Below are 26,585 nucleotides of genomic sequence, written 5' to 3' on the forward strand. Positions count from 1 at the left end.
GTGAAGCAGAGCACGTTGCAATCCCTGATGTCTCTCTGGAATGCTACCCGTGCTCGGATTTCATCAACCTTATTTTCAAGAGACTGGACATTGGCGAGTAGTATGCTAGGGAGTGGAGCGCGATGTGCCCGTCTCCGAAGCCTGACCACGAGACCGCCACGTTTTCCCCTTTTTCGGCGTCGCACAGGGTCGCCGGCTGGGATCAGATCCATTGTATTGTGTGGAAGGCAAAACACTGGATCCGTTTCGGGAAAGTCATATTCCTGGTAGGAACGATGATGAGTTGACGTTAATCGTATATTCAGTAGTTCCTCCCGACTGTATGTAATGAAACCTAAGATTACCCGGGGTACCGATGTAAGAAATAACACGTAAAAAAACAAAATACTGCATATTTTCCAAGGAACACGAAGCGAGGCAGCCATCTCTTTTCGGCGCCGGACTAATAGTATATATAATAGTGTATATAATAGTATATATAATAGTGTATATATAATAGTGTATATATAATAGTGTATATAATAGTGTATATAATAGTATATATATAATAGTGTATATAATAGTTTATATAATAGTGTATATAATAGTATATATAATAGTGTATATAATAGTATATATAATAGTGTATATATAATAGTGTATATAATAGTGTATATAATAGTGTATATAATAGTATATATAATAGTGTATATAATAGTATATATAATAGTGTATATATAATAGTGTATATAATAGTGTATATAATAGTATATATAATAGGGCATATAGTAGTATATATAATAGTGTATATACTAGTATATATAATAGGGTATATAATAGTATATATAATAGTGTATATAATAGTATATATAATTGGTTATATAATAGTGTACATATAATAGTATATATAATAGGGTATAAAGTAGTGTATATAGTAGGGTGTATAATAGTATATATAATAGGGTATATAGTAGTATATATATATAATAGTTTATGTAATAATGTATATATAATAGTGTACATATAATAGGGTATATAATAGTATATATAATAGGGTATTTAGTAGTATATATAATAGTTTATGTAATAATGTATATATAATAGTGTACATATAATAGGGTATATAATAGTGTATATATAATAGTGTATATATAATAGTTTATGTAATAATGTATATATACTAGTGTATACATAAAAGGGTTTATAATGCTGTGTATATATTAGGGTATTTAATAGTGTTTATAATATGTTAAGGGCAGGGACACAGAGATCTCACCGCCAAGACCATCAGTAGCACTGAGATTGACGTAGCTAGCAGAACGTCACGTACCTTCCTATACAGGGGTACTATAGTAACACATATATATATATAGTAGTGTATATACAGTGGGGAGAACAAGTATTTGATACACTGCCGATTTTGCAGGTTTTCCTACTTACAAAGCATGTAGAGGTCTGTAATTTTTATCATAGGTACACTTCAACTATGAGAGACGGAATCTAAAACAAAAATCCAGAAAATCACATTGTATGATTTTTAAGTAATTAATTTGCATTTTATTGCATGACATAAGTATTTGATCACCTACCAACCAGTAAGAATTCCGGCTCTCACAGACCTGTTAGTTTTTCTTTAAGAAGCCCTCCTGTTCTCCACTCATTACCTGTATTAACTGCACCTGTTTGAACTCGTTACCTGTATAAAAGACACCTGTCCACACACTCAATCAAACAGATTCCAACCTCTCCACAATGGCCAAGACCAGAGAGCTGTGTAAGGACATCAGGGATAAAATTGTAGACCTGCACAAGGCTGGGATGGGCTACAGGACAATAGGCAAGCAGCTTGGTGAGAAGGAAACAACTGTTGGCGCAATTATTAGAAAATGGAAGAAGTTCAATGACGGTCAATCACCCTCGGTCTGGGGCTCCATGCAAGATTTCACCTCGTGGGGCATCAATGATCATGAGGAAGGAGAGACAGGAGCCTCTGAATAGAGGAGCCTCTGAAGACAGGAGCCTCTGAATAGAGGAGCCTCTGAAGACAGGAACCTCTTAAGACAGGAGATAAGACAGGAGCCTCTGAATAGAGGAGCCTCTGAAGACAGGAGAGAAGACAGGAGCCTCTGAATAGAGGAGCCTCTGAAGACAGGAGAGAAGACAGGAGCCTCTGTCCCAAATGGCACCATACTCACTATATAGAGAGCATCCTATGAAGGGAATAGGGTGCTACGGTGCTATTTGAAGGGAATAGGGTGCTATTTGAAGGGAATAGGGTGATAGGGTGCTATTTGAAGGGAATAGGGTGCTATTTGAAGGGAATAGGGTGCTATCTGAAGGGAATAGGGTGATAGGGTGCTATTTGAAGGGAATAGGGTGCTATTTGAAGGGAATAGGGTGATAGGGTGCTATTTGAAGGGAATAGGGTGCTATTTGAAGGGAAAAGCGTGATAGGGCGCTATTTGAAGGGAATAGGGTGCTATTTGAAGGGAAAAGCGTGATAGGGCGCTATTTGAAGGGAATAGGGTGATATTTGAAGGGAATAGGGTGCTATTTGAAGGGAATAGCGTGATAGGGCGCTATTTGGAAGGAAATAGGGTGCTATTTGAAGGGAATAGGGTGCTATTTGAAGGGACTAGGGGTGCTATTTGGGAGGCAGTAACTGTCAGCTCCATCACCAACTCTACATCTCTTAGTGTATGGTGTAATGGGACGAAGGCGTATAAATTCTTATTGAATAGCTTATAAATGTGTTATGAGTGCTTTATAAACTAGCAATATCATCGTGACACCATTGGCTTTTCTCTGGCGTAGGAAATGAACAGCTACGCTATACCCTCATAAAGTACAGAAGTACAGAAACCTTTGTTTGCAATTACAGAGATCATACGTTTCCTGTAGTTCTTGACTAGGTTTGCACACACTGCAGCAGGGATTTTGGCCCACTCCTCCCTACAGATCTTCTCCAGATCCTTCAGGTTTCGGGGCTGTCGCTGGGCAATACGGACTTTCAGCTCCCTCCAAAGATTTTCTATTGGGTTCAGGTCTGGAGACTGGCTAGGCCACTCCAGGACCTTGAGATGCTTCTTACGGAGCCACTCCTTAGTTGCCATGGCTGTGTGCTTCGTGTCGTTGTCATGCTGGAAGACCCAGCCACGACCCATCTTCAATGCTCTTACTGAGGGAAGGAGGTTGTTGGCCAAGATCTCGCGATACATGGCCCCATCCATCCTCCCCTCAATACGGTGCAGTCGTCCTGTCCCCTTTGCAGAAAAGCATCCCCAAAGAATGATGTTTCCACCTCCATGCTTCACGGTTGGGATGGTGTTCTTGGGGTTGTACTCATACTTCTTCTTCCTCCAAACACGGCGAGTGGAGTTAGACCAAAAAGCTCTATTTTTGTCTCATCAGACCACATGACCTTCTCCCATTCCTCCTCTTGATCATCCAGATGGTCATTGGCAAACTTCAGACGGGCCTGGACATGCACTGGCTTAAGCAGGGGGACCTTGCGTGCGCTGCAGGATTTTAATCCATGACGGCGTAGTGTGTTACTAATGGTTTTCTTTGAGACTGTGGTCCCAGCTCTCTTCAGGTCATTGACCAGGTCCTGCCGTGTAGTTCTGGGCTGATCCCTCACCTTCCTCATGATCATTGATGCCCCACGAGGTGAAATCTTGCATGGAGCCCCAGACCGAGGGTGATTGACCGTCATTGAACTTCTTCCATTTTCTAATAATTGCGCCAACAGTTGTTTCCTTCTCACCAAGCTGCTTGCCTATTGTCCTGTAGCCCATCCCAGCCTTGTGCAGGTCTACAATTTTATCCCTGATGTCCTTACACAGCTCTCTGGTCTTGGCCATTGTGGAGAGGTTGGAATCTGTTTGATTGAGTGTGTAGACAGGTGTCTTTTATACAGGTAACGAGTTCAAACAGGTGCAGTTAATACAGGTAATGAGTGGAGAACAGGAGGGCTTCTTAAAGAAAAACTAACAGGTCTGTGAGAGCCGGAATTCTTACTGGTTGGTAGGTGATCAAATACTTATGTCATGCAATAAAATGCAAATTAATTACTTAAAAATCATACAATGTGATTTTCTGGATTTTTGTTTTAGATTCCGTCTCTCACAGTTGAAGTGTACCTATGATAAAAATGACAGACCTCTACATGCTTTGTAAGTAGGAAAAGCTGCAAAATCGGCAGTGTATCAAATACTTGTTCTCCCCACTGTATATTAGGGTATATAATAGTGTTTAGATCTCACCGCCAAGACCATCAGTAGCACTGAGATTGACGTAGCTAGCTGAACAACCACTGAGATTATTATTATTTGACCATGCTGGTCATCTATGAACGTTTGAACATATTGGCCATGTTCTGTTATAATCTCCACCCGGCACAGCCAGAAGAGGACTGGCCACCCCTCATAGCCTGGTTCCTCTCTAGGTTTCTTCCTAGGTTTTGGCCTTTCTAGGGAGTTTTTCCTAGCCACCGTGCTTCTACACCTGCATTGCTTGCTGTTTGGGGGGTTTTAGGCTGGGTTTCTGTACAGCACTTTGAGATATCAGCTGATGTACGAAGGGCTATATAAATACATTTGATTTGATTTGATGTTTGATTTGTTTTGATTTGAACGTCACGTACCTTCCTATACAGGGGTACTATAGTAACACTGCTGGAAGCCAGCAAGGAAAGACTAGATGACGTTGTTGTCCAGACACACACAACAATGTTGGACAAATTCCCTCTATTATAAAGCAACACCAAATGTGTTCTCATTGCAATTTCATGTCGGTATTTTCTTCTTCTTTAATTCACAACCTCCTCCCGATGGATTCTACTCAGGAGTCAAATCTGAGGTGCCTTTATATCTAGGAAGCAGACGATCCTGAGATTGACGTGAAGTCAGCAAACCATTTATCTACCCATCACCGGGAGAAACTGGCAATTCAATCTTCTGTGTGTTGAATTCTTTATGAGGGTATAGCGTAGCTGTTCATTTCCTACGCCAGAGAAAAGCCAATGGTGTCACGATGATATTGCTAGTTTATAAAGCACTCATAACACATTTATAAGCTATTCAATAAGAATTTATACGCCTTCGTCCCATTACACCATACACTAAGAGATGTAGAGTTGGTGATGGAGCTGACAGTTACTGCCTCCCAAATAGCACCCCTAGTCCCTTCAAATAGCACCCTATTCCCTTCAAATAGCACCCTATTTCCTTCCAAATAGCGCCCTATCACGCTATTCCCTTCAAATAGCACCCTATTCCCTTCAAATATCACCCTATTCCCTTCAAATAGCGCCCTATCACGCTTTTCCCTTCAAATAGCACCCTATTCCCTTCAAATAGCGCCCTATCACGCTTTTCCCTTCAAATAGCACCCTATTCCCTTCAAATAGCACCCTATCACCCTATTCCCTTCAAATAGCACCCTATTCCCTTCAAATAGCACCCTATCACCCTATTCCCTTCAGATAGCACCCTATTCCCTTCAAATAGCACCCTATTCCCTTCAAATAGCACCCTATCACCATATTCCCTTCAAATAGCACCCTATTCCCTTCAAATAGCACCGTAGCACCCTATTCCCTTCATAGGATGCTCTCTATATAGTGAGTATGGTGCCATTTGGGACAGAGGCTCCTGTCTTCTCTCCTGTCTTCAGAGGCTCCTGTCTTCTCTCCTGTCTTCAGAGGCTCCTCTATTCAGAGGCTCCTGTCTTCTCTCCTGTCTTCAGAGGCTCCTCTATTCAGAGGCTCCTGTCTTATCTCCTGTCTTAAGAGGTTCCTGTCTTCAGAGGCTCCTCTATTCAGAGGCTCCTGTCTTCAGAGGCTCCTCTATTCAGAGGCTCCTGTCTTATCTCCTGTCTTAAGAGGTTCCTGTCTTCAGAGGCTGCTGTCTTCAGAGGCTCCTGTCTTCAGAGGCTCCTGTCTTCAGAGGCTCCTGTCTTCTATCCTGTCTTCAGAGGCTCCTGTCTTCAGAGGCTCCTCTATTCAGAGGCTCCTCTATTCAGAGGATCCTTTCTTCTCTCCTGTCTTCAGAGGCTCCTGTCTTCTCTTCCGGCTTCAGAGGCTCCTGTCTTCTCTCCCGGCTTCAGAGGCTCCTGTCTTCTCTCCTGTCTTCAGAGCCTCCTGTCTTCAGAGCCTCCTGTCTTCTCTCCCGGCTTCAGAGGCTCCCGTCTTCTCTCCAGGCTTCTTTTATTTATTATCACAGAGGCTTGTGTCTTCTCTCTCAGCTTCCTTCATTTATTTTTTATTAACCCTCTCCACAGCCGTGTCCCTGGGGTAGGAAACCCTGTGTGCATCCGAAATAATCTCACTGTGCATTCATTCATTGCTTCCCACAAAAGAAAAAGCATTGGATTGGTGCAGGCATGGGCTAGTGGGAGTTACCGCCATGTTTTTATTTTTTTAACTTTCAAATCAGTGAAGAGAAGTAAACAAGTGGATACTTTAGGAAGAAGGAGAGCTAATTGGGAAATAGCCCCAGTTCGTGCAGGTCCATGGGGTATCCCAGCCTGCCACGTCTCATTGTGTTGCACTTCTTGTGTCACACTGCTAATCAATGAGAATAGACGCATGAGACACGGCTAACCAATTACTGGGCTGGAGGGTTGAATATCTGGGACTAGTGGGAGAAGTGTGATGTAGATTTGACGTGATCATAGAGGGGAAGCTATGTAGAAATACTGAGCCATACTGTTAATGTGGTCTTACTTAAAACTTCTCACGAGTCACCAACCCTGATCCGGTAGCACCCCCCACCCCCCCCCCCCCCCACTGAGTAGCATAGCTAGCATAGCGTCACAAGTAACTTGTAGCATCTAAATATCATTAAATCACAAGTCCAAGACACCAGATGAAAGATACAGGTCTTGTGAATAAAGCCACCATTTCAGATTTTTTAAATGTTTTACAGGGAAGACACAATATGTAAATCTATTAGCTAACCACGTTAGCAAAGGACACCATTTTTTTACTCCCAATAGTTTTTTCCTGCGTCAGTAGCTATCACTAATTCGACTAAATAAAAATATATATAGCCACTAACCAAGAAACAACTTCATAAGATGACAGTCTGATAACATATTTATGGTATAGCATAGTTTTTTTTGGGAAAAATGTGCATTTTTCAGGTATAAATCACAGTTCTACATTGCAGCTGCAATCTGAAATAGTGCTGACCCAGCCAGAACAATTACAGAGACCAACGTCATATAACGAATTACTCATCTTAAAACATTTCAGAAAAATACACAGCGTACAGATATTGAAAGCCCAACATCTGGTGAATCCAAACAATATTTCAGATTTATTAAATGTTTTATAACGAAAACAAAATGTAGCGCTAAATTAGCATAGCTATACCAGGCAGATTCGGCTAGGCGCCCACGGCCAGTTCACATGCACAACAGATATGATATAACATCGTAAATTGGGTCTTACTATGGCTGATCTTTCATCAGAATGTTGATCAAAGTGTCCTTTGTCAAGATGAGTCGTTGGTTCCGTTCAGAATTGTTCCTTTCCCACTCCATTTAGCACAGGTACTGGTCGAGTGGCACGGATCTCTCAAACGTAAATAAAATCAGACAACGGAACACCACAAAACTCCCGAAAAAATTCAAATAATCTGATTAAACTATATTGAAAAAACATACATTACGATGATCTGGTCACATGTATCAAACAAACTTCGAGACGGAGATAGTTTTCATCCATAATGGCCGCACAACAGAAGACAATCGCAGCTACAAGCCGCACGATTTAGAGAACCGGAAGTTGTCGGTCACGCCAAAGAATTAGCTCTCATTTCACGTCAGTCCCAGATAAACAAGATATTTTTCCTCTGACGTCCTCTTGACACCCAGAGGAAGGCCAATGAGGTGTGTTTCGGGTCATAGGGGGCACGACCATATATAGGCAGAGAGTTGAAGCTGGCATACACATCTTGCTTTTTTCTTCTTGGTCATGGAAAGTGCTGTCAAATGACTTCTGTATCACTCAGAGACAAAATTGAAACGGTTTTAGAAACTAGAGATTGTTTTCTTTCCAATGGTATTATTTATATGCATATAGTAAGAGCAATAATTGAATAAGAGGCAGTTTAATCTGTAGAGCAAATTATGCTAATGGAAAAATAGCACCCCCTGTATTCTCAAGAAGTTATTAAATGAGAACAAAACCCGATTTTGGCCTATATGGCCCTCTTATTATTGTTGTCAAAAGATGACCTTGAAGTGCTTTGATTGATTAAATAGTTGATTCATTGATTCATTGATTGATTGACAGAGATATAGTGAAACCAGCACCCTGATACATTATCTGAACTCTTAGTCCCTAGCTAATCATTAACGATCCTGTAAATAACTCGTACTCCCTAGCTCATCATTAATGATCCTGTAAATAACTCGTACTCCCTAGCTCATCATTAATGATCCTGTAAATAACTCGTACTCCCTAGCTCATCATTAATGATCCTGTAAATAACTCGTACTCCCTAGCTCATCATTAATGATCCTGTAAATAACTCGTACTCCCTAGCTCATCATTAATGATCCTGTAAATAACTCGTACTCCCTAGCTCATCATTAATGATCCTGTAAATAACTCGTACTCCCTAGCTCATCATTAATGATCCTGTAAATAACTCGTACTCCCTAGCTCATCATTAATGATCCTGTAAATAACTCGTACTCCCTAGCTCATCATTAATGACCTGTAAATAACTCGTACTCCCTAGCTCATCATTAATGATCCTGTAAATAACTCGTACTCCCTAGCTCATCATTAATGATCCTGTAAATAACTCGTACTCCCTAGCTCATTATTAATGATCCTGTAAATAACTCGTACTCCCTAGCTCATCATTAATGATCCTGTAAATAATGTAAAACATATACAGTTAATAAATTATTAAGATCACTGCTGTACCTGTAATAATCACAGCTGTACCTGTAATAATCACAGCTGTACCTGTAAAGCCGGGCTGTACCTGTAAAGATAGTCTGTACCTGTAAACCAGTCCGTACCTGTAAACCAGTCCGTACCTGTAAAACCAGTCCGTACCAGAAAAGCTAGTCCGTACCTATAAAGCCAGTCTGTACCTGTAAAGCTAGTTTGTACCTGTAAAGCCAGTCTGTACCTGTAAAGCCAGTCTGTACCTGTAAACCAGTCCGTACCTGTAATGCCAGTCCATACCTGTAAAGCCAGTCTGTACCTGTAAAGCCAGTCCGTACCTGTAAAGCCAGTCTGTACCTGTAAACCAGTCCGTACCTGTAAAGCCAGTCCATACCTGTAAAGCTAGTTTGTACCTGTAAAGCCAGTCCGTACCTGTAAAGCCAGTATTCACCTGTAAAGCCAGTCTGTACCTGTAAAGCCAGTCCGTACCTGTAAAGCCAGTATTCACCTGTAAAGCCAGTCCGTACCTGTAAAGCCAGTCCGTACCTGTAAAGCCAGTCTATACCTGTAAACCAGTCCGTACCTGTAAAGCCAGTCTGTACCTGTAAAGCCAGTCTGTACCTGTAAAACCAGTCCGTACCTGTAAACCAGTCCGTACCTGTAAAGCCAGTCCGTACCAGAAAAGCCAGTCTGTACCTGTAAACCAGTCCGTACCTGTAAAGCCAGTCTGTACCTGTAAAGCCAGTCTGTACCTGTAAAACCAGTCCGTACCTGTAAAACCAGTCCGTACCTGTAAAGCCAGTCTGTACCTGTAAACCAGTCCGTACCTGTAAAGCCAGTCTGTACCTGTAAAGCCAGTCTGTACCTGTAAACCAGTCCGTACCTGTAAAGCCAGTCTGTACCTGTAAAGCCAGTCTGTACCTGTAAAGCCAGTCTGTACCTGTAAAGCCAGTCTGTACCTGTAAAGCCAGTCCGTACCTGTAAAGCCAGTATTCACCTGTAAAGCCAGTCTGTACCTGTAAAGCTAGTCTGTACCTGTAAAGCTAGTCTGTACCTGTAAAGCTAGTCTGTACCTGTAAAGCTAGTCTGTACCTGTAAAGCTAGTCTGTACCTGTAAAGCTAGTCTGTACCTATAAAGCCAGTCCGTACCTGTAAAGCCAGTCTGTACCTGTAAAGCCAGTCCGTACCTGTAAGTCCAGTCCGTACCTGTAAAGCCAGTCGGTACCTGTAAGTCCAGTCCATACCTGTAAATCCAGTCTGTACCTATAACACCAGTCTGTACCTGTAAAACCAGTCCGTACCAGAAAAGCTAGTCCGTACCTATAAAGCCAGTCTGTACCTATAACGCCAATCTGTACCTGTAAACCCAGTCCGTAGCTGTGAAGCTAGTCTGTACCTGTAAAGCCAGTCCGTACCTGTAAGTCCAGTCCGTACCTATAAAGCCAGTCCGTACCTGTAAAGCCAGTCTGTGCATGTAAAGCCAGTCGGTACCTATAAAGCCAGTCTGCACCTGTAAAGCCAGTATGTACCTGTAAAGCCAGTATTTACCTGTAAAGCTAGTCTGTACCTGTAAAGCCAGTCTGTACCTGTAAAGCCAGTATGTACCTGTAAAGCCAGTATTTACCTGTAAAGCTAGTCTGTACCTGTAAAGCCAGTCTGTACCTGTAAAGCCAGTCTGTACCTGTAAAGCCAGTCCTTACCTGCCCACATGAGAAGCACTACCACGATGATGATCATCTCCCCAGTCTGGAGCTGTCGGGACTTGTCCACTCCCTCCACAGCAGGGTCATCTGTTGGAAAAGAGACACGAGATCTGGTTAGTATCAGTCAATACCAACACTTTCATACACAAGAGAGACCATAGGCCAAAGACTATAATACACAAGAGAGCAAACTGAGACTAGTCAGTACCAAGACTATCATACACAAGAGAGAAAACTGACAGTCATTATCAGTCAATACCAACACAGACTGGCTCTGTCAGTACCAGACAACAGTACCAGACAACAGTACCCAGACAGATGACAGTACCAGACATTAGTCAGTACCAGTCAGTACCAACACAGACTGGCCCTTTCTTCTTCCATCCTTTATCCTGTAGCATGGTGGAACACTTCCATAGCAACTATTCTTTAACCTGTAGCATGGTGGAACACTTCCATAGCAACTATTCTTTAACCTGTAGCATGGTGGAACACTTCCATAGCAACTATTCTTTAACCTGTAGCATGGTGGAACGCTTCCATAGCAACTATTCTTTAACCTATAACATACAGCCGGGAAGAACTACTAGATATCAGAGCGACGTCAACTTACCAACATTACGACCAGGAATATGACTTTCTCCGAAATGGATCCTTTGTTTGCACCATCACACAGGGCATTTGATCTGATTCCAGAGGCTGACCCAAAACATCGTCGTGGCAGAAATGGTAGATGCCTCCTGGTCAGTGCACACCACCCACCTCTTTCGAGTATACTACTCGCCAATGTCCAGTCTCTTGACAACAAGGTAGACGAAATTATAGCAAGGGTTGCCTTCCAGAGAGACATCAGAGATTGTAACATTCTCTGTTTCGCAGAAACATGGCTCTCTCGGGATATGTTGTCGGAGTCGGTACAGGCACCGGGATTCTTTATGCGTTGCGCCGACAGGAATAAACATATCTCCGGGATGAAGACGAGCGGGGGTGTATGTTTCATTATTAACGACTCATGGTGTAATCGTAACAACGTACAGGAACTGAAGTCCTTTTGTTCACCTAAACCTAGTATTCCTTACAATCAAATGCCGACCATATTACCTCCCAAGAGAATTCTCGTCAGTTATTGTCACAGCCGTGTATATCTCCCCTCAAGCCGATATCCTGACGGACATCAAGGAACTTCACTGGACTCTATGCAAACTGGAAACCATATATCCTGAGGCTGTATTTATTGTAGCTGGGGATTTTAACAAAGTACATTTGAGAACAAGGCTACCTAAATTCTATCAGCATATTGATTGTAGCACTCGTGCAGGCAAAACACTGCTAACACTGGATCACTGCTACTCTAACTTCCGCAAAGCATACAAGGCCTTCCCCCACCCTCTTTTCGGCAAATCTGACCACAACTCTATTTTTCTCCTCCCGTCCTATAGGCAGAAACTCAAACAGGATGTACCGTGACAAGAACTATTCAACGCTGGTCTGACCAATCGGAATCCACACATGTTCCGGGCAGCCTCAGTGAATAACATTGAATGATAAGCTGATTTGGTGAGTGAGTTTATAAAGAAGTGCATTGGAGATGTTGTACACACTGTGACTATTAAAACCTACCCTAAGCAGAAACCGTGGATAGATGGCGGCATTCGCTCAAAACTGAAAGTGCGAACCATCACATGAAAGATGACTGAGAGTATGGCCAAATACAAACAGTGTAGTTATTCCCTCCGCAAGGCAATCAAACAAGCTAAATGTCGGTACAGGGACAAAGCGGAGTCGCAATTCAACGGCTCAGACACGAGACGTATGTGGCGGGGTCTACAGGAAATCACAGAATACAAAAAGAAAACCAGCCACGTCACGGACACCGACGTCTTGCTTCCAGACAAACTAAACACCTTCTTTACCCGCTTTGAGGGTAATACAGTGCCACTGATGCGGCCCGCTACCAAACACTGCGGGCCCTCCCTCTCCTTCTCCGTGGCCGACGTGAGTAAGACATTGTCCTGGGTGGTGGGCCAAACAGAGGGAATGTCGTATTCCTTGTCGTAATGTTGGTGAGTTGACGTTGCTCTTATATCCAATAGTTCCTCACGACTGTATGTAATAAAACCTACGATTTCCTAGGGTAACAATGTAAGAATTAACAGAATAAAAAAATTAAAAAATATTGCATAGTTTCCTTGGAACGCGAAGCGAGGCGGCCATCTCTGTCGGCGCCGGAAGTATATGACCGAATACATACAGTGTAGCTATTCCCTCCGCAAGGCAATCAAACAAGCTACGGGTCAGTATAGAGACAAAGTAGAGTCACAATTCAATGGCTCAGACACGAGACGTATGTGGCAGGGTCTACAGTCAATCACGGACTACAAAAGGAAAACCAGCCCCGTCGCGGACCACGATGTCTTGCTCCCAGACAGACTAAACAACTTCTTTGCTCGCTTTGAGGACAATACAGTGCCACGGACCCAGCCCGCTACCAAAACCTACGGGCTCTCCTTCACTGCAGCCAACGTGAGTAAAACATTTAAACGTGTTAACCCTTGCAAGGCTGCCGGCCCAGACGGCATCCCTAGCCGCGTCCTCAAAGCATGCGCAGACCAGCTGGCTGGTGGGTTTACGGACATATTCAATCTCTCCCTATACCAGTCTGCTGTCCCCACATGCTTCAAGATGGCCACCATTGTTCCTGTACCCCAGAAGGCAAAGGTAACTGATCTAAATGACTATTGCTCCATAGCACTCACTTCTGTCATCATGAAGTGCTTTAAGAGGCTAGTCAAGGATCATATCACCCCCACCTTACCTGTCACCCTAGACCCACCCCAATTTGCATACCGCTCCAATAGGTCCACAGACAACGCAATCGCAATCACACTGCACACTGCCCTATCCTCTCTGGACAATAGGAATACCTATGTAAGAATGCTGTTCATTGACTATAGCTCAGCATTCAACACCATAGTACCCTCCAAGCTCATCATTAAGCTTGAGGCCATGGGTCTCAACCCCACCTTGTGCAATTGGGTCCTGGACTTCCTGACGGGCCACCCCCAGGTGGTAAAGGTAGGAAACAACATCTCCACTTCGCTGATCCCCACAAGGGTGCGTGCTCAGCCCCTTCCTGTACTCCCTGTTCACCCATGACTGCGTGGCCATGCACACCTCCAACTCAAGCATCAAGTTTGCAGATGACACAACAGTAGTGGGCTTGATTACCAACAACGACGAGACAGCCTACAGGCAGAAGGGGAGGGCACTTGGAGTGTGGTGTCTAGAAAACAACCTCTCACTCAACGTCAACAAAACAAAGGAGATGATCGTGGACTTCAGGAAACAGCAGAGGGAGCACCCTCCTATCCTCATCGACGGGACAGCAGTGGAGAAGGTGTAAAGTTTGAAGTTCCTCGGCGTACACATCACAGACAAACTGAAATGGTCCACCCACACAGACAGTGTAGTGAAGAAGGCGCAACAGCGCCTCTTCAACCTCAGGAGGCTGAAGAAATTTGGCTTGGCCCCTAAGATGCTCACAAACTTCTACAGATGCACCATTGAGCGCATACTGTCTAACTGTATCACCGCCCGCATCCCCAGGGCTCTCCAGAGGGTGGTGAGATCAGCCCAACATGAAAGCTAGACCATGGTGCTAACCTACAGAGTGCTGTTGAGGCTACTGTAGACCTCCACAGTGTTTTTTAATAAATTATTTATTTACAAGTGAATTTAGTATATATATTTTTTTTTTATGACAACTTTTTCAATGTTTTAACATTTTTATGTTTATGAAATTCACTGAGGATGGTCCTCCCCTTCCTCCTCTGACCAGCCTCCACTGGTGTAGTCAGCTTTTGATCTGTAGAATATAATTATGACTCCGAGGCCGATACTGACAGACATAAATCCTGTTCTCCTTGGGGTTGATCCCTAACCAATACATTCATTAAAACTAACAATTTATTTGACTTTTTTTTTTAACTAGGCAAGTCAGTTAAAACTTCTTGCAACTATAGGGGGTGCTGTTCCGCATTAGCATTTTTTGGTCTCCAAATTAAACTGCCTCGTGCTCAATTCTTGATCGTACAATATGCATATTATTGTTATTATTGGATAGAAAACACTTTCTAGTTTCTATAGCCGTTGGAATTTTGTCTCTGAGTGGTACAGAACTACTTCTACAGCACTTTTCCTGACAGGGAGTCAGATTTCAGAAATTTTGACCCCTGATCTGGGGTCGGTTTTAAGGTGCCTGTAAATGCTATGGAGAAACCGACACTGCCTACGTCTTCCTCTGGGTGTCAGTACGTCATCACGCTTTGAATGGAGTCGATTGCACAATCAGAGCCACTATAAAACAACAAAACGTGGAAGTACCGTTCTTTCCCTTCGCGCGTCTTACGCAAGATGGACATCGGACTTGCCTCCTTCCAAATGGTTGTTTAGCCAGTGATATTTCTCCGGTCATGTTTTTACTCGTTATAGTTGTTAAAAACATCATAATGTAGTTAATTTGAACCGTTTTATAGCAATTTATATCCGTTTAGTGCGATTTTGAGGAATTTCTTTGTCGTGCACTTTGAAGCTTTGGGCACGTTTCGGGGTCTCGGTCGATGTTAGTGGACATTTCGAAGGACAGAGGACATCTATCGACCAAAAGAAGATTAGACCCAAGAAAGGATACATTGCCCAAGAATCTGATGGAAAATCACCTCATAGTAAGAAATATTTAATATGATAAATCGTTGTTCTGTCGAAATATTTTAAACGCATAATCCGCCATTTTGTTTGTTATCGCTTCACTTGGCGAACCCTGTATTGCACAGTAAGGATAATTTTAGAAATGTAAATCAGCGGTTGCATTAAGATCTAATTTGTCTTTCGATTCCTGTCAACCCTGTATTTTTTAGTCAAGTATATGATTAGCTTTCGATTAAACTAGATCACTCTGAAAGATGACGTCCGACATTTTGAGGCTTGATTTGCTAGTATTTTCATTGTATAACCACGGTTTTGTATGGCTAAATATGCACATTTTCGAACAAACTCTATATGTATGTTGTAAAATGATGTTACAGGAGTGTCATCGGAAGAATTCTGAGAAGGTTAGTGAAAAAATTTATATATTTTGGCGATGATTACGTTATAGCTCTCTTTGGCTTGAATCGATGCTCTGGTAACGTTTGCACATGTGGTATGCTAACTTATCGATTTATTGTGTTTTCGCTGTAAAACGCTTAGAAAATCTGAAATATTGTCTGAAATCACAAGATCTGGGTCTTTCCATTGCTATGCTTTGTCTATTCTTATGAAATGTTTTATGATGAGTAAATTGGTCATACACGTTGCTCTCTGTAGTAATTCTAGTCGAGTAGTGATGGTCGGTGCAATTGTAAACTGTGATTTCTACCTGAAATATGCACTTTTTTCTAACAAAACCTATCCTATACCATAAATATGTTATCAGACTGTCATCTGATGAGGTTTTTTATTGGTTAGTGGCTATTTATATCTTTATTTGGCCGAATTTGTGATAGCTACTGATGGAGTAAAAAACTGGTGGAGTAAAAAAAGTGGTGTCTTTTGCTAACGTGGTTAGCTAATAGATTTACATATTGTGTCTTCCCTGTAAAACATTTTAAAAAACAGAAATGATGGGTTTATTCACAAGATCTGTATCTTTCATCTGGTGTCTTGGACTTGTGATTTAATGATATTTAGATGCTACTATCTACTTGTGAAGCTATGCTAGCTATGCTAATCAGTGTGTGGGGGGGGGGGGGGGGGGGGGGTGATCCCGGACCCAGGGTAGAGGCTCGTGAAAGGTTATTAAGAACAAATTCTTATTTTCAACAGTGGGTCCCTAGGCCATGGTTCTCAAACTTCCTGTTCAGGGGAAGAACGACAGATTTATACCTTGTCAGCTCTATACCTTGTCAGCTCGGGGATTTGAACTTGCAATCTTGCAGTTACTAGTCCAATGCTCTAACCACTAGGCTACCCTGATGCCCCCAAACTGCCGTTTCAATAGCATACAATGCATTATGTGTGGATGGATGGATAGGGGAATTTGAATTTGAATAGGTTATTGTTGTGGAATTTGTATAAGAATCAATGCTATGCCCGAGTTTTCCCATGTGGAAAAATAAGCATAGTTCAATTTCATTACTGCCTAGTAAAAATATAAAAACGTACACATGTGCTTTTGCAGGCCATAAAGAGAGGTCTTCAGAAGAGAGAGTGTGCATCCCAAATGATACCCTATCTCCTATATAGTGCACTGCTTTTGACCAGAGCTCTATGGGCCCTGGTTAAAAAGTAGTGCACTATAAAGGGAATAGTGTGCCGTTTGGGATAATGACAAAGAGTTTCTCCTTGCTCTCAGAACAGTCGTCAGGCCAGCTGGGAAAAACACTGAGTGGTGTTTTATTATATTTTATTCATACAGTGTTCTGGAATGGGACAAATCTGGCTCCGGCATGCATACTGCAGCAATGAAACTGACTCTGGGTCTGCTTCCCAAAATGGCACCCTATTCTCTATATAGTATACTACTTTAGACCAGGACCCTGAGGGGTTGGTATATAGTATACTACTTTAGACCAGGACCCCTAGGGGTTGGTATATAGTATACTACTGTAGACCAGGACCCATAGGGGTTGGTATATAGTATACTACTTTAGACCAGGGCCCATAGGGGTTGGTATATAGTATACTACTTTAGACCAATACCCATAGGGGTTGGTATATAGTATACTACTTTAGACCAGGGCCCATAGGGGTTGGTATATAGTATACTACTTTAGACCAATACCCATAGGGGTTGGTATATAGTATACTACTTTAGACCAGGACCCGTAGGGGTTGGTATATAGTATACTACTGTAGACCAGGACCCACAGGGGTTGGTATATAGTATACTACTTTAGACCAGGAGCCTTAGGGGTTGGTATATAGTATACTACTTTAGACCAGGACCCTTAGGGGTAGGTGTATAGTATACTACTTTAGACCAGGCCCCATAGGGGTTGGTATATAGTATACTACTTTAGACCAGGACCCATAAGGGTTGGTATATAGTATACTACTTTAGACCAGACCTATAGGGGTTGGTATATAGTATACTACTTTAGACCAGACATAGTATACTACTTTAGACCAGGGCCCATAGGGGTTGGTATATAGTATACTACTTTAGACCAGGACCCATAGGGGTTAGTATACAGTATACTACTTTCGACCAGGGCCCATAGGGGTTGGTATATAGTATACTACTTTAGACCAGGGCCCATAGGGGTTGGTATATAGTATACTACTTTAGACCAGGGCCCATAGGGGTTGGTATACAGTATTCTACTTTAGACCAGGACCCATAGGGGTTGGTATATAGTATACTACTTTAGACCAGGACCCATACGGGTTAGTATATAGTATACTACTTTCGACCAGGGCCCATAGGGGTTGGTATATAGTATACTACTTTAGACCAGGGCCCATAGGGGTTGGTATATAGTATACTACTTTAGACCAGGGCCCATAGAGGTTGGTATATAGTATACTACTTTAGACCAGGGCCAATAGGGGTTGGTATATAGTATACTACTTTAGACCAGGACCCATAGGGGTTGGTATATAGTATACTACTTTAGACCAGGAGCCTTAGGGGTTGGTATATAGTATACTACTTTAGACCAGGACACTTAGGGGTTGGTGTATAGTATACTACTGTAGACCAGACATAGTATACTACTTTAGACCAGGGCCCATAGGGGTTGGTATATAGTATACTACTTTAGACCAGGACCCATAGGGGTTAGTATATAGTATACTACTTTCGACCAGGGCCCATAGGGGTTGGTATATAGTATACTACTTTCGACCAGGGCCCATAGGGGTTGGTATATAGTATACTACTTTAGACCAGGGCCCATAGGGGTTGGTATATAGTATACTACTTTAGACCAGGACCCTTAGGGGTTGGTATATAGTATACTACTTTAGACCAGGGCCCATAGGGGTTGGTATATAGTATACTACTTTAGACCAGGGCCAATAGGGGTTGGTATATAGTATACTACTTTAGACCAGTACCCATAGGGGTTGGTATATAGTATATTACTTTAGACCAGGACTCTTAGGGGTTGGTATATAGTATACTACTTTAGACCAGGGCCCATAGGGGTTGGTATATAGTATACTACTGTAGACCAGACATAGTATACTACTTTAGACCAGGGCCCATAGGGGTTGGTATATAGTATACTACTTTAGACCAGGACCCATAGGGGTTAGTATATAGTATACTACTTTAGACCAGGGCCCATAGGGGTTGGTATATAGTATACTACTTTCGACCAGGGCCCATAGGGGTTGGTATATAGTATACTACTTTAGGCCAGGGCCCATAGGGGTTGGTATATAGTATACTACTTTAGACCAGGACGCATAGGTGTTGGTATATAGTATACTACTGTAGACCAGGACCCACAGGGGTTGGTATATAGTATACTACTTTAGACCAATACCCATAGGGGTTGGTATATAGTATACTACTGTAGACCAGGACCCTTAGGGGTTGGTATATAGTATACTACTGTAGACCAGGACCCATAGGGGTTGGTATATAGTATACTACTTTAGACCAGGACCCATAGTGGCTGGTATATAGTATACTACTTTAGACCAATACCCATAGGGGTTGGTATATAGTATACTACTGTAGACCAGGACGCATAGGTGTTGGTATATAGTATACTACTGTAGACCAGGACCCACAGGGGTTGGTATATAGTATACTACTTTAGACCAATACCCATAGGGGTTGGTATATAGTATACTACTGTAGACCAGGACCCTTAGGGGTTGGTATATAGTATACTACTGTAGACCAGGACCCATAGGGGTTGGTATATAGTATACTACTTTAGACCAGGACCCATAGTGGCTGGTATATAGTATACTACTTTAGACCAATACCCATAGGGGTTGGTATATAGTATACTACTGTAGACCAGGACCCATAGGGGTTGGTATATAGTATACTATTTTAGACCAGGACCCTTAGGGGTTGGTATATAGTATACTACTTTAGACCAGGACCCATAGGGGTTGGTATATAGTATACTACTTTAGACCAGGACCCATAGGGGTTGGTATATAGTATACTACTGTAGACCAGGACCCATAGGGGTTGGTATATAGTATACTACTTTAGACCAGGACCCATAGTGGCTGGTATATAGTATACTACTTTAGACCAATACCCATAGGGGTTGGTATATAGTATACTACTGTAGACCAGGACCCATAGGGGTTGGTATATAGTATACTACTTTAGACCAGGACCCATAGTGGCTGGTATATAGTATACTACTTTAGACCAATACCCATAGGGGTTGGTATATAGTATACTATTTTAGACCAGGACCCTTAGGGGTTGGTATATAGTATACTATTTTAGACCAGGACCCTTAGGGGTTGGTATATAGTATACTATTTTTGACCAGGACCCTATGAATAGGGAATATGTTTTTTTGGATGTAAACATGCCAACTCTTTGTACTCTCTGTGAACTTCCGTTTGGGTATTCTAGAAATATTCACACATCTGGTAAAGAGGTCCCTTAAGACACAATTACTGTGATACTTCAAATGAAAGACAGGTTCTGACTGATGATTCACTCACTATCTAAAACCAGCTGCACAGGCTTGACAACAGACAACAGTTGGAAAGCAAAACACAACGCTCTCTGCCTCCCAATAAGATGTAGACAGACTGTTTGTGAACAGATAAACACAAACACATCTTTGCAGCAGGAGAAAGATAAGCTTTTTTTTTTTAGCTCACATCAAATTAATGGTGCAATTGATTGTCTACAACTGTAGACAGACTGAATCGTTCCAGAAGTAAATCGAATCATGTAAAACAGCCCCGGACCATTATTCCTCCTCCACCAAACTTTACAGTTGGCACTATGCATTGGGGTAGGTAGCGCTGTCCTGATTCATGACTCCAGAGAACGTGTTTCTGCTGCTCCAGAGTCCAATGGTGGCGAGCTTTACACCACTACAACCAACGCTTGGCATTGCGCATGGGGATCTTAGGATCTTGTGCGGCTGCTCGGCCATGGAAACCCATTTCATGAAGCACCCAAAAACAGTTGTTGTGCCGACGTTGCTTCCTTAGAGGCCGTTTGGAACAAGGTTGCAACCGAGAACAGACCATCTTTTGCGAGCTACTTCCTTCAGCAGTCCGCGGTACCGTTCTATGAGCGTGTGTGGTCTACCACTTTGCGGCTGAGCCGTTGTTGCTCCTAGATGTTTCTACTTCACAATAACATCACTTACAGTTGACCGGGGGCAGCTCTAACAGGGCAGAAATTTGATGAACTGACTTGTTGGAAAGGTGGCATTCTATGACAGTGACACGTTGAAAGTCAGCTCTTCAGTAAGGCCATTCTACTGCCAATGTTTGTCTATGGAGCATGTATGGCTGTGTGGTCGATTTTATACACCTGTCAGCAACGGGTGGGGCTGAAATAGCCAAATCCACCAATTTCAAAGGGGTGTCCACATATTTTGGTATATGCTGTACATATATACACTGTACCAGTCAAAAGTTTGGACACACCTACTCATTCAAAGGTTTTTCTTTATTTTTACTATTTTCTACATTGTAGAATAATAGTGAAAATATCAAAACTATGAAATAACACATATGGAATCATGTAGAAACCAAAAAAGCGTTAAACAAATGAAAATGTATTTTATATTGAAGATTCTTCAAAGTTGCCACCCTTTGCCTTGATGACAGCTTTGCACACTCTTGGCATTCTCTCAACCAGCTTCACCTGGAATGCTTTCCCAACAGTGAAGGAGTGAAGGAGTTCCCACATATGCTGAGTACTTGTTGGCTGCTTTTCCTTCACTCTGCGGTCCAACTCATCCCAAACCATCTCAATTGGGTTGAGGTCGGGTGATTGTGGAGGCCAGGTCATCTGATGCAGCACTCCATCATTCTCCTTGGTCAAATACCCCAGCCTGTTTTGGGTCATTGTCCTGTTGAAAAACAAATGATAGTCCGACTAAGCACAAACCAGATGGGATGGGGTATCGCTGCAGAATGCTGTGTTAGCCTGCTGTTTAAGTGTGCCTTGAATTCTAAATAAATCACAGAAAGTGTCCCCAGCAAAGTACCCCCACATCTCCTCCTCCATGATTCATGGTAGGAACCACACATGTGGTGATCATCCGTTCACCTGCTCTGTGTCTCACAAAGACACAGTGGTTGGTACCTTGTCACAACACAACTGATTGTCACAAACGCATTAGAAGTAAAGAAATTCCACAAATTAACTTTTAACAAGGCACACCTGTTAATTGAAATGCATTCCAGGCATTCCAAGCAGCCAACAAGTGCTCAGCATATGTGGTAACTCCTTCAAGACTGTTTGGAAAAGCATTCCAGGTGAAGCTGGTTGAGAGAATGCCTTGTGACCCCTCTGCGTGGTCACAAGGAACCGGATGCATCTGGTTTTTAAGGGAAAGGGAAAGAGAGTCTGTGACGCTCCTTGGATGACATGGTTCCCGTTATGTTGGGCTAAATCCAAACACTTCATTCTACAGTAAGAACTTCATACCAACGGTCCAGCATGGTGGTGGTAGTGTGATGGTTTGGGGTCAGCGTGGTGGTGGTAGTGTGATGGTTTGGGGTCAGCGTGGTGGTGGTAGTGTGATGGTTTGGGGTCAGCGTGGTGGTGGTAGTGTGATGGTTTGGGGTCAGCATGGTGGTGGTAGTGTGATGGTTTGGGGTCAGCGTGGTGGTGGTAGTGTGATGGTTTGGGGTCAGCGTGGTGGTGGTAGTGTGATGGTTTGGGGTCAGGGATGGTGGTGGTAGTGTGATGGTTTGTGGTCAGCATGGTGGTGGTAGTGTGATGGTTTGTGGTCAGCATGGTGGTGGTAGTGTGATGGTTTGTGGTCAGCATGGTGGTGGTAGTGTGATGGTTTGGGGACAGCATGGTGGTGGTAGTGTGATGGTTTGTGGTCAGCATGGTGGCGGTAGTGTGATGGTTTGGGGTCAGGCATGGTGGTGGTAGTGTGATGGTTTGTGGTCAGCATGGTGGTGGTAGTGTGATGGTTTGTGGTCAGCATGGTGGTGGTAGTGTGATGGTTTGGGGTCAGCACGGTGGTGGTAGTGTGATGGTTTGGGGTCAGGCATGGTGGTGGTAGTGTGATGGTTTGTGGTCAGCATGGTGGTGGTAGTGTGATGGTTTGTGGTCAGCATGGTGGTGGTAGTGTGATGGTTTGTGGTCAGCATGGTGGTGGTAGTGTGATGGTTTGGGGACAGCATGGTGGTGGTAGTGTGATGGTTTGGGGTCAGCATGGTGTTGGTAGTGTGATGGTTTGTGGTCAGCATGGTGGTGGTAGTGTGATGGTTTGTGGTCAGCATGGTGGTGGTAGTGTGATGGTTTGGGGTCAGCATGGTGTTGGTAGTGTGATGGTTTGGGGTCAGGCATGGTGTTGGTAGTGTGATGGTTTGGGGTCAGGCATGGTGTTGGTAGTGTGATGGTTTGGGGTCAGGCATGGTGTTGGTAGTGTGATGGTTTGGGGTCAGGCATGGTGTTGGTAGTGTGATGGTTTGGGGTCAGGCATGGTGTTGGTAGTGTGATGGTTTGGGGTCAGGCATGGTGTTGGTAGTGTGATGGTTTGGGGTCAGGCATGGTGTTGGTAGTGTGATGGTTTGGGGTCAGGCATGGTGTTGGTAGTGTGATGGTTTGGGGATGCTTTGCTGCCTCAGGACCTGGACGACTTGCCTTTATAGAGGAAACCATGAATTCTGCTCTGTATCAGATAATTGTACAGGAGAATGTCAGGCCATCTGTTCGTAGGGGCATTGGGTGTTGCATAACTTTGTTTATTAAAGCAATTAGAGGCCAGTTTTTGTGTTATTTATTTACTCGGGTTGCCTTTATCTAATATTAGGTTTTTGTTGAAAATCTGATTACATTTAGTGAGGAAAAATTGGCAAAAATAGAGAAAATCAGAAAGTGGGCAAATACTTTTTCATGGCACTGTAGGAGATTCGCTGGTGGGAATAACAACACTGCTATTGATTCTGGACTGTATAGCTGTGTCTCATTGAAAGGCCTGTAGATGCATTCGGCTGCTCTGTTAATCAATTCAGTTTGAATGGGAGATTGAATGTGAGATGGGGAAAAAGCTTTCTGCTTTGGCTGTAACAAAATATCCCTGTTGTGAGGAAGCCAGACTAAAAAGGCTTTTCAAAGCACAGCCGTTGCTCGGTCGGTGGGGTCTGAATCTCACATTAAAGAGAGACTTGTGACATTACGTTAAGGAGGTGAGTTGTAACTTAATTGTGTGGTGGAGAGGGGGACAGATGAGGCTATTTTGGGATGGAGGTGGAGGTTGAATTCCAGACGTCCTCTCCTCTCCTCTCCTCTCCTCTCCTCTCCTCTCCTCTCCTCTCCTCTCCTCTCCTCTCCTCTTTAAATTAAATTATGGGCAGAAAGACAAATTAAACTCCATTTCATCGAATCAGATGGCTTATTCATCACGAAACCATTTAATGTTGCCAGTTATTTTAATTATTATTGAATTGGCAAAGTGGGCAAACTTAGGCAGGAAATGCCAAACAACGAACAGTGAGCCATCGTACTAATGTACAAGAAAACAAATTATGAAAGAACAGCATTGCAAGTTTTAATTTTGTAAAGTTAGTTTGGGAGAGGTGGGAAAATGATTGTTAACGATCAATAATGACAAACCTCCTGGCATTGACAACTTAGATGGAAAGCTACTGAGGATGGTAGCTGACTCTATAGCCACTCCTATCTGTCATATCTTTAATCTGAGACGAGAGGAAAGTCTTTGTCCTCAGGCCTGGAGGGAAGCCAAAGTCATTCTGCTACCTAAGAGTGGTAAAGTGGCCTTTACTGGTTCTAACAGCAGACCTATCAGCTTGCTGCCAGCTCTTAACAAACTGTTGGAAAATTGTTTAAGCAAATACAATGCTATTTCTCTGTAAACAAATTAACAACAGAGTTGCAGTCTGTTTTGGAATGGGTGGCCAGTAATAAACTGGTCCTGAACATCTCTAAAACTAAGAGCATTGTATTTGGTACAAATCATTCACTAAGTTCTAGACCTCAGTTGAATCTGGTAATGAATGGTGTGGCTGTTGAACAAGTTGATGAAAATAAATTACTTGGCGTTACTTTAGATTGTAAACTGTCATGGTCAAAACATATAGATTCAATGGTTGTAAAGATGGGGAGAGGTCTGTCTGTAATAAAGTGATGCTCTGCTTTTTTGACACCACACTCCAAAAAGCAAGGCTCTTCTGCAGGCTCTAGTTTTATCTAATCTTGATTATTGTCCAGTCGTGTGGTCCAGTGCTGCAAGGAAAGACCTAGTTAAGCTGCAGCTGGCCCAGAACAGAGGGGCACGTTTTGCTCTTAATTGTAATCAGAGGGCTGATATAAATACTATGCATGCAAGTCTCTCTTGGCTAAGAGATGAGGAGAGACTTACTGCATCACTTCTTGTTTTTATAAGAAACATGAATATGTTGAAATGGTTTGCATAGTCAACTTACACACAGCTCTGACACACACACGTATCTCATCCAGGGTCTTTTCACAGTCCCCAAATTCAAGAAAACATACAGTATTATATATAGCACTTATTGCATGGAACTTCCTTCCATCTCATATTGCTCAAATAAACAGCAAACCTGGTTTCTACAAACAGGTAAAGCAACACCTCGCGGCACAACGCCTCTCCGCTATTTGACCTAGATATGTTTGTGTGTATGTATTGATATGGAGGTTACGTGTGCCTTTATAAATGTATGTAGTTCTGTCTTTGAGCTGTTCTTGTCTAATGATGTTCTGTATTATTTGCCTACCTGGTTAAATAAAGGTTAAATAAAAAAATAAATAAAAATTATGTCATTCTGTATTATGTTTCGTGTTTCGTGTGGACCCCAGGAAGACTAGCTGCTGCTTTTGCAACAGCTAATGGGGATCCTAATAAAATACCAAATATGTCCTCTGCTCCCCTCCTCTCCTCCCCTCTCCTCTCCTTTTCTCTCCCCTCCTCTCTGAGCTATAACAAGCCCATAGATACCAAGATAATGCAACTGTAATTCTGAGATAACAACCACCATTAATCTTCCTGAGGTCAGGGAGTTTTCACTGTTAGCGCTTTTGCTAATAGATATAGTATGTTCTTTGCAGTAGCCTACAAGGAGCAGGAAGTGCTTCATCCTCTCGTTTTCAGTACGTTTCAGGAGTACAGTTCAAGACCGGTGTGGTTGAGAGGTAATGCATTATCATGTGTGGTTGATATGTAAAGCATTATCATGTGTTGTTGAGAGGTAAAGCATTATCGTGTGCGGTTGAGAGGTAAAGCATTATCGTGTGTGGTTGAGAGGTAATGCATGATCACATGTGGTTGAGAGGTAATGCATGATCACGTGTGGTTGATATGTAAAACATTATCGTTTGTGGTTGAGAGGTAATGCATGATCACATGTGGTTGAAAGGTAATGCACGATCACATGTGGTTGAGAGGTAATGCATGATCACATGTGGTTGAGAGGTAATGCATGATCATATGTGGCTGAAGGGTAAAGCATTATCATGAGGTTGAGAGGTAATGCATGATCACATGTGGTTGATATGTAAAGCATTATCATGTGTTGTTGAGGGGTAAAGCATTATCATATGTGGCTGAGAGGTAAAGCATTATCATGAGGTTGAGAGGTAATGCATGATCACATGTGGTTGATATGTAAAGCATTATCATGTGCTGTTGAGATGTGAAGCATTATCGTGCATGGTTGAGAGGTAAAGCATTATCGTGCATGGTTGAGAGGTAATGCATTATCATGTGTGGTTGAGAGGTAATGCATGATCACATGTGGTTGAGAGGTAAAGCATTAACGTGCGTGGTTGAGAGGTAAAG

At 42.7% G+C, this 26,585-nt stretch overlaps 1 protein-coding gene across 1 annotated transcript in view; it reads right to left on the bottom strand.

Annotated features, from left to right (window-relative positions):
- The window catches only part of LOC139556686 (fibronectin type III domain-containing protein 4-like), an 89,722-nt gene that overhangs the window by 17,863 nt on the left and 45,274 nt on the right, over positions 1-26,585 (bottom strand). The window contains exon 4 of the mRNA XM_071370928.1: positions 10,591-10,680. Within this exon, the coding sequence (XP_071227029.1) occupies positions 10,591-10,680 (90 nt within the window). The remainder of the gene's footprint in view (positions 1-10,590; positions 10,681-26,585) is intronic.

Source organism: Salvelinus alpinus, chromosome 27, assembly GCF_045679555.1.
Source record: "Salvelinus alpinus chromosome 27, SLU_Salpinus.1, whole genome shotgun sequence".
Classification (NCBI taxonomy): Eukaryota; Metazoa; Chordata; class Actinopteri; order Salmoniformes; family Salmonidae; genus Salvelinus; species Salvelinus alpinus.